We start from the raw sequence: 15,613 nt of genomic DNA, 5'->3' as shown, positions 1-15,613 counted from the left end.
TCTCACTGGGCTGTAAACACCGCAAGAGTAGAGATTGCCATCGATTGTTTTATTCATAGATACATCCACCATGCCTGGCATAGTGCCTGGCACAGAACAGAAGCCACAAATATTTGTGTGTGGAATGAATGACCTTATTTGATCCTCACACACTCCTTTAGAGTTGGTCAGTATTACTATCCCCTTTTTAAACATTTTTGTTTATTATCTTATTTTTGGTTGTGCTGGGTCTTCGTTGCTGTGTGAATGAAGTTGTGGTGAGTGGGGGCTACTCTGTTGCGGTGCATGGAGTTCTCATGGCAGTGGTTTCTCTTGTTGCAGAGCACATGTTCTTGGCACACAGGCTTCAGCAGTTGCAGCACACGGGTTCTAGAGCACAGGCTTGGTAGCTGTGGCACACGGGCTTAGTTGCCTCCATGGCATGCGGAATGTTCCTGGACCAGGGATCAAACCCTTGTCCCTTGCATTGGCAGGTAGATTCTTATCCACAGGACCACCAGGGGAGGGCCCCACTTTTTAAAATTGTGGTAAAATATACATAACATACAATATACTATCTTAACCATTTTTTTAAAGTATTTATTTGGCTGCATCAGGTCTTAGCTGAGGCATGCAGATCTTTTAGTTGCCACATGCAAACTCTTAGTTGCAGCAAGCAGTGTCTAGTTCCCTGACCAAGGATCGAACACAGGCCTCCTGCACTAGCGAGCTTGGAGTCTTAGCCACTGGACCACTAGGGAAGTCCCCCATCTTAACCATGTTAAGTGTACAGTTGAGTGGCATTTAAATACATTCACAGTCTTATACAAACATCACCATCATCCATCTCCAGAACTTTTTCATCTTCCCAAACTGAAGCTCTGTGCTCATTAAACAATGATTCCTTATTCCTCTCTCCAGCCCCTGGCAACCACCATTCCCCCTTCTGTTTCTGTTAATTTGACTACTCTAAGTAGCTCAGAAGTTTCCCAAGAGGTACTAGTGGTAAAGAACCCACCTGCCAAAGCAGGAGACACGAGAGACTCGGGTTTGATCTCTGGATTAAGAAGATCCCCTAAAGGAGGGCATGGCAACCCACCCCAGTATTCTTGCATGGACATCCCATGGACAGTGGAGCCTGGTGGGCTACAGTCCATAGGGTCACAGAGTCAGACATGACTGAAGCGACTGAGCGTGCGTGCACACACACACACGTAGCTCATACAAGTGGAATCATACACTGCTTGTCCTTTTATGTCTGGATGATTTTATTCAGCATTATGTCTTCAAGGTTGATCCATGAGATGTAATATCATTCCCATTTTACAGATATGATTATCCTCCCTCCCCCTTTTAGAGGCTGTGGTTCAGGAAACCAAGTGAGAGCACCCGAAAAGCAGAGTTGGAAATGTGTTCCATTCCAACTGGCTAGCTTTTATAATTCCCAGGAGAAATCAGCATTAATCCATGTGCCTAGGCCCATACGGCAATTGAAGAGTAATTCCCTCTGTGTTGTTTTTCCTTTGAGAATATTTTTACTCTGATTCTCATTTCCCACTCCTCCCCCCTCAGGGATTCCTCTGAACATTTCCACCCCACCCAGTCCCAGTCTTGTTTTGTTTTGTTTTTTCTCCCCAGAGCATGTTAACTCCTATTCTTTTGGGTCCTAGGGGCCCCTGTCTGGCGATCCTCCTGCTTTGGTTTCATCAGAATGCACTCAGCCTTCCTTGAGTCTCTGTTTACACCTTTCACCCCTCCACCCACCCTGGGGCAGTTATGAGCCTGTTTCCTTCCAAAGCAATTAGTGCAAGGAGGCCAGCCGACTCGGTGTTAATGCTGTTTCATTAAGTGGGAGCAATCCTAATGATAATAAAATGGCACATTTAACATTCAAACATTGAACAGGGTTTCTGAGCGAGTGTGTCTCTCTCTTCCTTTCTGGTAGAACAGCTCCATCTTCATAAAGACCTGACAATACACCTTAATGAGAGACTGGGGAGTTGAGCGTCTTTATGAGAGGATGAGAACCAGACAAAGAATCTAGAGAAAGAGGGTGTGGTGCGTTGAGGGGATAAAGACCCTAAGGAGTCCTGGGGTAATGGATTCTGTGGTGCTAATTCAGACAATTAAATTCTGCAAGAAATAAGGTCACATGGAAAATAAAGCCCGCCACAGGCTTTCATGCAAGGCAGTCATTTACTTATGTTTGTTCAACACATTCTTTTTTTTCAACAAACATTTACTGTGTACCCACGATGAGCCACATTTTGTGGGGGTTCGTGATACAGGATGGCTCTAGTTTTATGAAAAGGAGCTCCAAGGGCATGAATGGTCTACAGACCATCTTGTTTACCCTCCCCTAGGCAACTTTCGTCAGATCTATCCGAAATTCAACAAATGTGCCAGTGAAGAGAATTTTAACAGTTGCTTTGGTCTCCTGAGCCAGTCCTTATGCCCCTTCGTTACTGAGACATCCACCTCCAAGGTCCTTGGCACTCTGTGATTATAGAATATCTGATTGAACTGAAGCAAAAAAGTGGTGTGTGATTGGGGAGCTGGCCAGAGAAAGAAGGTACGTTCAATCAGCTGGTGTTTATGGGGGACTGAAGAGAGGCAGGAGAAAAGGATAGCCTCCCACAGCCTCTTTCTTCCTCTTAGATGTCTTTCCCAGCTTTATTTCCAACTCCTGGGCACAGAAGGAAAGCTGCTGGCCAGGGGTCAAAGGTGGGCTTTGCCCAGGCTAGGAAAGCGGCTGATTCGAAAAGGTGTCAAGTCATAGGATGGCGTTAATTTCATGCTTAATTCGTACAAGATCTTCCCCACAACAGGGGACAACTTGAACCCATGCCCTAGGGAAAGGAGAACAGGTGGTCAGGCATCCTCATAGACAAGAGCTGGGCTCCCTGGAAGTCCCCTACACAGTCCCCAGACAGGGCTAACATTCCCACTGGTTGCACCCCAAAGGCAGAAGGTGCCTCCCACCATGAGCACCCCTTATTCTCTGACAGCCCCGTTCAGCCCCCTTATACACTCACAATCTGGACTTTGGCCCTTCTCTTATCAGCTTAAAGCATGAAAAACACCATTCTGCCTTGCACTGAGGTCAACTTTAAGGCACCCCATCTTCCCTCGCTCAGGCTCACCAGAGAATCCAGCACCAATGACAATGTTGTCGTACTTTGGGTGTCTATCAAGAACGAAGTGCCCATCGGGGGTGTTCTAGAAAGAAACAATCACACCTGTGTCCTTTGAGGATAGAAGGAGGAAGAAGAGCTGCAGGCTCAGAAGGGAGGAGACTCGGCTGGATTTCTTTCCAGAAAGAATGGGAACAGGACACAGGCGTGCTTTCTGCATGCCAGTGCCCTGGGGTACACAGGTCTTTCTCATTTGTCCATCTGTCTCTTCTCATACAGAGCTATGAACACAGTAGGTGCTCAGTTAATGTGTGTAAACTAACTTCAGCCAAGATGCCTCCGGCCCTGGTGACATCTGTCTCTTCTCTTTGTCCCCAAGGCCTGCTCAACTAGAACATCTTGCCAAAAACTCTTTTAGAGTTCTTCTGGGAAACATAGTGAAGGACTGCCAGACATAAGCCTAGTTTCCTAATGAAAAGGAATATGAATAACCTCTAATGGGCCCTCTCGGGTGGAGGCGAGCCGACCCTCAGAAATGAGCTCATTTGTTTCAAGTCACATTCTATGTCAGAGGTCAGGCCGAGTCTGGCCCAAGCCGCGCAAGGCTGGTCTGCCCCATTGCCCTGCTCCCAGGGCCGTGGGAGGGCCCGGCCCGGCTGCCCCCACACTTACCGTGTACATGCAGTGCTCCATCACAGCAGGCTCAGGCTGCAGGTCAGGTAAGTGATCTCTGACAAAACCGCTCAGGATGTGGACATCTTGGATGTCTGAGAAAGCTGCCGGGCAGTCCCGCTCCTCAGGATCTGCATTGTTGCCGTGGTGATAGCAGACCTGGCTCCCAATCAGAGCAGTTTGAGCTGGAAGGGCCGGCTTCCTGCACACCACCCCCAGCCCTGCAGGAGATGGTGGCGGGCAGGTTGCACACAGGAGGCACCGCAGCCATCACCCCAGCCTTCCCCAGTCCTGTCAGATGCTTTTTGTTGCCACACAAGGTTGCCTAGCCATCCGTTCCCCGGCTAACCCTCTGTTTACAAAGGAAGGGCTCCCTTTGCTGGGCCCCAGGACAGCTGGGAGTCTCGTGCGGCACATACTGAATAGTGAAGTTGGCTCCTGCTGCTGCTCACTGGGGTCTGAGGGAGCTCATTAAGAGGGAAGTTAGGGTAGCCGCCCCAAATCTGCATGGGACCCTGTTAGCCTTCTCTGGACCTCTCCCCTCACCTTCATCAGCCCTGGATACTCTCTGGAGGGCAGCCCGTAGATGTGGTGAGGAGCCAGGCTTAAGCCCAGGCCCACGAAGCATGGAAAGGCCTGGGCCACACTGTAGCTTCCAGCAACCTTCTCTTGCCAGTAACACACGTTGATCCGCAGGGTCTTGGAGCAGGAAGAGAAAGTGGGAAATGAAAAGGAGAACATTCTGGGGTCCTCCAGATGCCCTGCTCAACTCACCCATCTTTGTTTCATTCAGTTCTCGTGTCATTTACATGTGACATTGTGTTGTGTGTGTGCGTGCTAAGTTGTTTCAGTCATGTCCAACTCTTTGGGACCCCATGGACCATAGCCCCCCAGGATTCTCTGTCCATGGGATTCTCCAGGCAAGAATACTGAAGTGGGTTGCCATTTCCTTCCCTAGGGAATCTTCCCGACCCAGGGATTGAACCCGTATCTCCTGAGTCTCCGGCATTGGTAGGCTTATTCTTTACCACTGTGCCACCTGGGAAGTCTCAAGGCCTTTATATATATCATTTAATTTAATTCTCCAACAGCCCTAGTCCCCATTTTACAGGCTATAAAATTGAGGTTTAGTGAGGTGAATGAACTTGCCCAAAGTCATCCACTAACACGTGGAAGGTAGAAGATTCAAGCTCAAGTCCCTCTAGGTCCAACTTTTCTTAAACACGACCTCCCAAGCTTCTAGTTCCCCCTACCTGGAGAGGGAGCTCAGCTCCCAAGGGACGGAGGAGCCGGTTGGTCCAAGGACCTGCCGTGATGATCAAGCTCTTGGCTTGGTAGCTCCTGGAGGTAGTTTTCACCGTGACTGGTAGCCCTGGTTTTATCTCCACTGCTTTCTCTCCGTCATGCACTATGCCACCTAGCTTTCGAATTGCATCCTGAAAGGGCAGGAACAGGGAAGGAAGAATCATTTTTATATGTGGTTCACCCTGGTGGACAAAGAATCCTTCACTAAGGGCAGAAAAGAGCGGGCAGGCTCTAGACCTCCTCACCCGTATTGTCCAGGCCTAATAGGATATCTAAAATCACCCTGCCCCCACAGTCAAGACTAGAACCAGCAGGGCGAATGTGCTCCTCTGGCCAGGGGTCAGGGGATGGCTGATGGGGACCCAGGATGCCCAGAGCAGGAGCTGTGTGGCCCCTAACTATCCACCATGTCACCTGGAGGGCTCTGAGCGCCTTGTCAGCATAGAGAACTCCTCCGGACACCTCCAAGAGCCCCACTTCTCCCCTGGCCAACCGAATATTGGGGAAACGTTGCTTCAGTTCCTCAGATGAAAGACACTGGTGCTCCACTCCCTGCCTCGACAAAGTAGCCTGGATTGTCTTTAATTCTGGATTCTCCTTCATTCCCAGCAGCAGTAGTCCAGTCTGCCTGTTAAAAAGAAAAAAAGACCCCTACGTGAGAGTTTGCATCTGGGCCCTTCCTTCTCTGTCATTCTTCAGCAAGGGTCCGGGGCCAGGCATCAGGGAAGTCCTGGCCTCACATTCAGAAAACAGGCAGAGACATCTCTGTTCTGTTGTGAGAGTCCCAGTATTGAGCTGGTATCCAGTCCATCCCTCAGTCTGATCTTGGCTGTCACTATTGGTTTGCTTGTCCCTCCATCTTCCCTCCTCAGGATCCACCCTGCCCTTGAGGACAGAGATCCTAAGTCCTCTTTTATCGCCACACCTATAAAGTGGTAAAGGTTGAATGAATCTGGTAAGATTTCTTCCCCTCCCTCCAGTTCCCTGACCCTACTCACTGTTTTGATCTCTGTTCTTCAGAGATCAAGGGGACAACAGAGGATGAGATGGTTGGATGGCATCACTGACTCAATGGACTTGAGTTTGAGCAAGCTCTGGGAGATGGTGAAGGACAGGGAAGCCTGGTGTGCTGCAGTCCATGGGGTCTCAAAGAGTTGGACACAACTGAGTGACTGAACAACAACTTTATTTCTTTTCCCTTCCCCAACCCCTTGCTGTTTCTTTTCGTGGTCCCTTTTCCTTGGCGTATCATGTTTTATCCCTTCCTGTGTGTCTATCTCTTGGTTCCTCCTCAGGCTGCTTGTTTTGTGGAAAGGATCCTAAGTTGGGAGATCTGGCTCTAGGTCCAGCCCTGGCATCCTCTCTGTATCCTTGCTCTGATTGCTTGCTGAGCCAACCCCCAGATTCCTCTTCTGTAATGCATGACTGTTGGACTATTAGAGATTTCACATCAGAGAGGGTGTAGAAATGGCCTGGATCTTTTTTGTTTTTGTTTTTTTGCTTGTCACAATACCTAGGGGTTGTCATTCACATTTGGTGGGCAGGGGCCAGGGATATTAAACCTGGAATGTTCAGGAAAGTCCCACCCAAATGCCAATAGTGCCCTCATGCAGAAACCCCAGTAGATAGCCTCTTAGGGCTCCAGGAATTAATTCAGTGATTCGGTGATTGTGTTTCTCCCTGTACATCCCTGTATGCTTCTTACTCTGAGTGAAAGCCGTTTCTGTTTAGTGCTTTCCACCTCTCTGTCACCAGAGATCAGAGCTGCCTTTTTGTGGAAACTGATAAAAACAATAGAAGGGTCACTTTGGCCCTTGGGACCACTGCTGTAGTCCCTCTTGGTTCCAGCAGCCACAGTGACAAGCATCAGCCTGACACATCCCCCAGGTACTATATATAAAGCTCGTAATAGCCTATAATGGAGTCTCATGGATATTACATGCTTCCAAATCCCACATTATCTGGTTGGGGGGATTAAAGAGAAGATTGGGAGGGGTAGGGACACAGCAGGCCCTGGGGCCGGTGTCAGTACACAGAGCCTCGCAGCGTGCCCAATCCATTTGCCATGGCCCCCGCCTACTCAGCATCCACCACTGATGAGAAAGTGCTGAGCGCCTCTGCCTCTTCAAAGCTCGGCAGAGGGAAGATGCTGTAGAAATCCCCACCTGTCAGCAGACAGTCCTTTTCCTGTGGCCCCAGAAGGACTTCGGATTGGGTTTCAGGTAATGAAAACTCGCCTAGTAAACTCCTCGGTCAACAGGAAAAGGAAGTCACCCAAGCATACGTTCTTGAGCCCTTTGTACCCCATGAAGCTGTGGCTGGCTACAATTCTGCTTAAGTCCTGGCTTCATTCTCACCTGAGCAGTCATAATATCAGATCCCTGACCTGGAAATTTGCAAGCAGCATATTTTAACCTCTGCCTGCAACGTTCCAGCCTTGGTCTCTCGTATATTCTGAGATTTACTTTCCCTTCATTTTACCCTCTTTTTCTTCTTCTCTTCTTGCCTTTCTTTCTTCTTGCCTCTCTTTCTTCTTTCCTTCCTTCCTTCCTTGAAATAAGAACTCCTCTTACAGGAATGTACTGCATGGAGGAAATGAACTCATGCCAAGGCAACGGGCAAATCTGTCAAATTATGAAATGCTGAGTGATGTTCTAATTCCCAAGCCGTCCTGTGGTGGCTGAAGCGGGAGCACCCCATCCCTGGGAGTAATCAGCGAGCTGATTCTGCCGGTGAATGTAATTGTGCCGATTGTAATCATTTTGCTCCAGCTCCCTGCCCCTGTGGCATTTATATCTTAGCCCAGATATTGATCTAACAGTGGGAAATTTTCCGTCTGAATTTGCGGTGCCGGACCCTCCCCTAGTCCGAAGATGCGTTTGGGAAATTCTCATTTTCCGTGGATCACAGCTGAGCTATTTGGCCCGAGGGAAACCCTGCACTGCTGGAGAAATGCCTTGGATTGGAGAGAGATTTTTTGACCATTATGAGCAAATCGGAAATAAATGTAAAACACTGCCTGGAAATGCAAAGGCCTGTCATTATGGGAGATAGGTGAGAATCTCCTGTGGGAAATGTTTAGAGAATTGGAAATCAGTCAATCAAAACCGGGACTGGAGAACGGGCTTTTTCTCCCCCAGTATGAAGATAGATGACTTCCACGGGCAGATTGAAAATCATTTAAGTGCTTATTTTCTTAATGGCTTTTCCTAGATCCCAATAAACAGTCTGCTCATTCTGCATCAATTTCTCACCCCCATGCTCTGGGCCTCCCTTTCCTCTTTTTCTGCTCAGATCCCAGCTACCAAGTTTTGGGAGGAAGAGGGTGAGAAGGAACAAAGATCTCACAGGCCAAAAAAAAAAAAAAAGGAAGACCAGGAAATGAGTAGTCAGGGAGTAGTCAGGGCTGGTCTAGAAAGACGGCACCTTGAAGTGAGGCTGGGTGCCAGGGAACCCTGAAAACAGTTCACCTCCGAAGTCGCAGGACACCATCAACTGAGTGCCGAGAATTTGGTGCTAAACTGTGCCTTCCTCCCAACCCTAGCTGGATCCAGTGCTAGGAAGAGATTCCTCCCAGCAGCCTGTTGACTTCTGTGTGTGTATGTGTGTGTGAGTGTGTGAGTTGCTCAGTCATGTCCAACTCTTTGCGACTCCATGGACTGTGACCTGCCAGGATCTGCCCATGGAATTCTCCAGGCAAGAATACTGGAGTGGGTAGTCATCCCCTTCTCCAGGGGATCTTCCTGACCCAGGGATCAAACCTGGGTCTCCCTCATTGCAGGCAGATTCTTTACTGCTTGAGCCACCAGTGAAGCCCTTGACTTCTCTGTGGTCCTATTAAAGCCTTAGAAGTGATGGACGGAATTGGTGATGAGGGATTTTTACCAGTCACTACAATAGGACAGGAGGCAGGATGGAGCTGGGAGGAATTGGGAGGGGAAGACAGCTCTCCGTGCATCTGCTATCTCCCATTCCAAGCTCCAGCTTCCCCCTCTCTGGGTGAAAAGTACCAGCAAGCCAGCTCTGAGAGTCACCTTGGGGAAGGGACTCCAATAGGACTTGGTAATGGCTGCTGTCTTTGTTGGTTTTCGAGGAGCTCCTGGTGTTTCATCTTCAGCTCAGTGGGCCGAGGTGGAATTGGTTAACAAAGACTGCTCCAGGGAGGGGATGTGGCTGACAAGCCAGACACTTTGCAGACACGGGAAGCAGCAGCTGCGGAGGGGGCCACCAGGTTCTGCCAGCAGCTGTACTGCCTACGGCTGTGATCTTGTCTGATATTGTCAGCTAAGCAGGGGCAGCCCGGGTCAGGAGCTAGATAGTAGGACTCAAAGGGAGAAGGCGGGGGCAGGAAAGAGATGGGCCACAGAGCTGGGATTTGCTCTGGGTATCAGCATCCTGGCTGTACACATCACAAGACTCAGACCTTGTGATCTGACACGTGTCATTGTCTGTTCCCGGAGTATATGCAAATATCCGGAGCCCACCCATATTCAGTATGCCACTGTCACTGAAAGTGGCAGAACAGAATGAAAAGAATTGGACGACCACCTTAACTATCAACTCCTGAAGGCTTTTTTTTTTCAATCATCATCAAATATCATTAAGTAAATATGTTTGTATCTATCAGTTCAATTATGACATTGTGCTAGTTCTTCCAGAAGAACTTAGGAGAATAAAAACCACACAGCTGATGAATCACTTAGAAAATCAGAATTAGGAACAAAAGATCAAGGAATTGGAACGGAAAGTATCTGTTCCGTGGCTCTGAGTAAAAGAGCTAAATAAACTAGCCTGCCTGGGTAAATTAGGTTGGCCGTAAGGAAGAAATTGTTAATAATAACAACACAACACAATAATAAAACCTAGCACTATAAAGAACTTTAAAGATTTTTCAAAGAACATTCACTTCACTCCTCATTTTCTGTAAGTGGGGCTTTGAAGCATAGGAAGAGTCTTTTTGCAGGGAAAGCGGGTAGATAGTCTTTTAAGAGGGGCGAGAGTATGTCCTGGCTTCCCTGGTGGCTCAGAGGTTAAAGCATCTACCTGCAATGTGGGAGACCTGGGTTCGATCCCTGGGTGAGGAAGATCCCCTGGAGAAGGAAATGGCATATCCCATATCTCAGGATATGTCCTGGGCCTCACACGTGGCTCACTGGTAAAGAATCTGCCTGCCAATGCAGGAGACCCAGGTTCGATCCCTGGGTCAGGAAGATCCCCTGGAGAAGGAAATGGCAACCTACTCCAATACTCTTTGCCTGGGAAATCCCATGGACAGAGAAGCCTGATGGCTACAGTCCATGGGGTCACAAAGAGTCAGACATGACTGAGGAACTGAGCACATGTGCACACACAGAGCAACCTTTTGACCTGGGATAATTTAGGCATGAACTTGTATGGAGACAAGAGATGGACAAGGTAAGTAGTCTGTGGTATTTCCTAAATCAATCAATCTATCAATTCAGTTGCTCAGTCATGTCTGACTCTTTGTGTACAACAGGCTTCCTTTCAACTCCCTGAGCTTCCTCAAACTCTTATCCTTTGAGTTGGTGGTGCCATCCAACCATCTCATCCTCTGTCATCCCCTAAATCAGGAGCCAGCAATATATGACCCAGGGGCTGTATCAGGTCTGCCACCTGTTTATGCCTGTCCCACAGCCAAGATGGTTTTCAAGTTTTTAAATGGTTGATGAAAAGCAAAAGAATATTTCATGAGCTGAAAATTATGTGAAGTTTCCGTGTCCGTAAAGTTTTATTGGAACCCAGCCATGGTCATTTGTTTTCATATTATGGTGGCTCAGATGGTAGAGAATCAGCCTGAAGTGCAGGAGACCCGGGTTCAATCCCGGATCAGGAAGATCCCCTGGAGAAGGGAATGGAACCCACTCTGGTATTCTTGCCTGGAGAATTCCATGGACAGAGGAGCCTGGCAGACTATGTGGGGTCACGAAGAGTCGGACAGCTCTTAGCGACTCTCACTTTCACTTTATTCATGGCTGCTTTCACAATGGCAGAGTTGAGTAACTGGCAGAACTGAATTGCTGCAACAGAGACCATATGGCCTGCAATGCCTGCAAAACTTACTATATGGCCATTCACAGAAAGTTTGCCAAACTCTGCTCTAGACTAAAAGTTGAGTAATTCTGTGAATTGCATTACTGGTTAAGCTCTTGACTGGTCAGTAGCAACCCTCTCATAAGTTTGTAGGGAGAATTAAATGAGTTAACATGGATCAGGTACTTTTAGAACAGCCTTAGTTTCCTTTTTGTTTTTTTCTGGCTGAACAGCATACAAGATCTTCCCTGACGAGGGATCAAACCTGTGTCCTCTGCATTGGGAGCGCACAGAGTCTTAGCCATTGGACCCCCATCTTCTTATCATAAGCACTAAAACATGCAGTGATGATGATGATGGTGATTTGTCGGGTAGCATTCTAAACCCTTTACATACTTATCCTCACAACAGACCTAGGAAATAGATATTATTACCCCTATTTTGCAGATGAGAAAATTGAGTCTCACAGGGGTTAGACAGCTTGCTCCAAACCACACAGCTAAATATGTCAGAGTGAACTGATATCTAGAGCCAGGCCTGCCTTATTCCAAAGCCCTTCCAAATTCCTGCCTTCCTGCCAAAGAGGGTTGTGAGATCATGAGTCTCCTATCCAACGGTCCCTTTCCCTCTCTCCAGCAGCCCTTCCCCTTGATGTCCATGTTTCCTGCATCCCATCTGCCTCCTCCTGCATTTCTTCCCCCCTTACTCGATGGAGATAGGACGCAGCTGACCCAGAATAACTGGAAGGAACTGCCATGTTTGTATTCAAAGGTGCTAGGCATAGTGCCAAGTATTTCGTAAGAGTCTCGTTTAATTCTCACAAAGCCCTAGAAGAGAAAATGAGGTGCAGAGAGGTACAGAAACTTTTCCAAGGTCACACAGCTGGTAAGAGGTGGAGCACAAAGTCAAATGCAAGCCTGTCTGTCTCCAGAGTTGTCTCCTCTCTGAAAGATTCCACTTTCCAAACATCTCTCACTTGCCTCCTTGTCTTCTGGGATGAAGTGTGCCCTCCAAGGCCTCGGCAGATCTTTCAGCACAAGATACTCAGCAATATTCACAGATGGCTGACAGAGAGGGGGGTCCCTTTGCCAGGCCACCCCTCAGCAAGACATGCTCCTTTATTTGGGTGCTGGGTGCATTAGCTGCCTCTGGAATCAATCTGTAATTAGCTGCCCTAGCTGTATTTGCATAATGGATTTCACTTTGTTCTTAAGTTAATGGTGTTTTTGCAACAGAACAGTAACCTCTTGGTTCCTGGCCATTAAAATAACTGCCACCCTGTAGGGTAGAGCAGTGGTTCTGTAGGAAGTTCAGTTAAGAGCCATAGAGAAGGTGGGAGGATGATATGGCGGGTGGTAAAACTTTTCTTTGCCTCCTGGGTTGTCTGCCTTCTTCCTCATGAGTATTTGAAAGGTCGTGGTTGGGGGACGGATCTTAAGGGTCAGAAAAGACATGGGAGCATCAGGCTCCCATGGAAATAGCTGCAGGCTCCCTCCGTGGCAAGCAGTGCAGCCTGAGGAGCATCGCCATTTGTTCCTATGGGAGGAGGTATGCAGAGAAAAATGAAATGGATTTATATGGGTTGTTCTAAGGGTGAGGACCCAGCATGAAAAGTTGTGATACTAGTAGGAATATAAAGGATCAAGCAGAGGGACTCCTGGTGGTCCAACGGTTGAGAATCCACCTTGCAATCCCGGAGACACGAGTTCGATCCCTGATTGAGGAACTAAGATCCCACATGCCAGGGAGCAACTAAATCCATGCACCAAAACTACTGAGCCTGCGTGCCTCAACTAGAGTCCACGTGCTGCAACGAGCAACGCAAGATCCCGTATGATGCAACTAAGACCCAACACAGCCGAATAAATAATTATTTTTTTAATTAAAAATAATCAAGCAGAGTTCTTCTCCTCTATTTCAATCCCTGCCCTGATAGAGCTTCTGTCAGCTTCACGGAAATGTAGATACACACTCTAGCTCTGGGCACCTGCCGAGTGTCTTTTCAGCAGCTTTCCCCAAACAACCTCTGCAAGCCTTGGGCACATGTTCTGAACCCAGCCCTGGAACTCAGAGCCTGGCCGGAGCCAGCTGGACCCGTGGCGTGGTGACAGCAAGCAGAATGCTTCCATGGATCCAACACCTCCGAGACCCTGTGTGTCCCTTGTTGCACCTCAAGTGTTCCTGGCACCACCCCCTCTTATGGTAAAAGCACCCCCAGGTGCCAAGCCCCAGGATTCAAGGAATTCTCCCCCACCAACCCAACCTGTATAATTGGGTTCCCGCCTCATGCTCCAGCTGGGCCCACATGGAGTAGCACTCGGCCATCATCTGGGTGTAGAAATCTTCTGGGTACGCCCTTCGGATGATCCGGCTCTGCCCATGGGAGCTTCCTCGAGAGTGCGGGAGAAAGAACTGGAGATGGAGAACAAGAGACAGCTGCAGCTGACACCCCTCCCCTTTAGGAGCCGGCTAATCATGTGCTGTCAATGAGGAGTGCTTATCCTTCAAATATTTCTCCCTTTATGGCCAAGTACTGACTTGGCTTCAGAAGATAAGTTCTTCAGTAGCTCTAACTCATGCCTTCTTTTTGCTAACATCATTCGCATCCCAAAGTCCCTCTGTGAGTTAATCTTCAGTCATCCTGTTGCAACCTCCATTTAGACTCTTGGAGAAGCAGAATTAGAAAGATGATTCGAGATCTTTCTAGTCTAGGTTCCTCATTTTATGGACAAGGAAACTGATGCTGACTCTTTCTCTGTAGTTCAGATTGCTCAGGACAAGTGATCTATCTTGGGATTTAACAAGAGACAGAGTATTTCCTTGGAGGTTCGACCAGGAATCCCTCAGGCTTTGAGAAAACTGATCGAGAAATGAAGGTTTCCAACCAATCCAGCTCATTACCAAGAAGAGTAAACCAAAAACATCCTGGATAGATGCAGGTAGAACGGGAGGGTAGAAACCTTGGGAAGGTGGGCTGGGTGGATCTGCCCTGGGAAGGACCCTGTGGATATACAGGGCCTACCTACATGGGCAGTGGCCAGTAGACTGCACTTCATGGGGTCACTTTTCTATAAGGAAAAAAAAAACACCTAAGCCTCATTTCCTGTATATCAAACAAGGAGACTGCTATTATCCAGAGGTGATTGATAGAAGAAAACAGGACCCGCTGCTCGGTTGCAGGGTAAGGGGCCAGAAATATGCCAGGACAAACCCTACCTCCTAGGCGGACTAATCAGCCTTTGCCTCCAGGCAGAATTACCTCTGCTTAAGGTTACCCAAAGCAGAACTGATTACTTTTCTGGGTCAGAGCAGCCATTTTGGCACAGAGGATCCTGGGTAGGTAGAAGGTAGAGAATGGGGCCTGGGACACTTGTTGGTCAAGGACAGGATCTGGGAGGCAGCAAAAGGAAGAAATGTGCCTAGAAACCCAAAGCAGGTCTTAGGGAGGGTGGAACTGTCTTTGCATTGTCGATGAAACACACCAGACAGCTAAGCTTCACACAGCACAGAATTTGTGATGACCAGGCCCTTTGATTTGTGATGATCAGGTCCTCCACCCCACCGCCTGCTGGCTCCAGAAAAGCCTCTGGGGGTTGGGGGGTGGGGGGGAGGAGAAAGGGACTGTCCCTGAGGTCAGGAGTGTAGAGGGGACACGGTACCTGCTCCAGCAGGAGGATTTTCTTGCTGTGTTTGGCCAGGTGGTATGCCGTGAAGCAGCCCTGGATGCCTGCCCCGATCACAATGGCGTCATAGAGCTCCCTCTGAGCAGCCATCCTGCCTGCTGAATTAGCCCTACAGCCTCAGAGACCACAGAGACCTCAGCGATCAGAGAGGGCCGGTGGAGGCAGGCTCCAGCCCCAAGGAGGAGGAGTAAAGCAAAGTCCAACCTGGTCAGCATTCCCACAGTCCCCTGGGCCCTGGCCTTCGCCCCGCTCCTCCCAACCCCCAAAGCCTGGCACCGTGCTCAGCCCCCGCCTCCCCTGCAAAGCAGAGCTGGGGAGTCTGATTTGTGAGGTTTAGCCCGGCTCAGCTGCCAGCCTCACCCGTTGCATCCCTCTAGCTTTCTATTCTTGGCTCAATTATTGTCATGCAAATGGACTCCTTCCTATGCCACCTTCCTGTCTCATTACGATCTTTGTCTCAGGACTCCGGCCCTGGAATTTCAATGCCTCCTAGACCCAGCCGGGCACTGGGACTGCTGCCTCCCCCTGCTGTCTTCCCACTCTCCAGCCTGATTTCCTTTGGAGACTCTAGAGGGCCTGGCTAAGAACTTGGCACGATGCCCAGGGTAAGACCCACCTCCCTGGTGGGTGGTGAGGTCAGGGGGTAGGCTCAGGGGCCAATTGGAAGGGCAGGTTTGTGATTATGAAATTATTCTCAGCATGTCTGACTTGCGTCTTTTAAAAAGGAGAAGGGGAAATGATCCTGAACAAATGGAAAGGACAGAGTAAAAGGAAGAGCTTTCTCTGGAG

The 15,613-nt window shown here is 48.8% G+C and overlaps 1 protein-coding gene across 1 annotated transcript; it reads right to left on the bottom strand.

Annotated features, from left to right (window-relative positions):
* Nucleotides 1-2,139: 2,139 nt before the first annotated feature.
* On the bottom strand, nt 2,140-14,975 carry PIPOX (pipecolic acid and sarcosine oxidase). The gene is made up of 8 exons (XM_068977848.1): nt 14,801-14,975; nt 13,405-13,553; nt 5,505-5,718; nt 5,039-5,221; nt 4,332-4,484; nt 3,786-3,944; nt 3,123-3,198; nt 2,140-2,828 (listed from the first exon to the last, which is right to left on the bottom strand). Exons 1-8 carry the CDS (start codon nt 14,912-14,914, stop codon nt 2,698-2,700), a joined length of 1,179 nt encoding a protein of 392 aa, XP_068833949.1. The 5' UTR covers nt 14,915-14,975; the 3' UTR covers nt 2,140-2,697.
* Nucleotides 14,976-15,613: the final 638 nt, after the last annotated feature.

This window comes from Capricornis sumatraensis, chromosome 8 (genome assembly GCF_032405125.1).
Source record: "Capricornis sumatraensis isolate serow.1 chromosome 8, serow.2, whole genome shotgun sequence".
NCBI lineage: Eukaryota > Metazoa > Chordata > Mammalia > Artiodactyla > Bovidae > Capricornis > Capricornis sumatraensis.
This window is presented reverse-complemented; position numbering and strand designations above follow the sequence as displayed.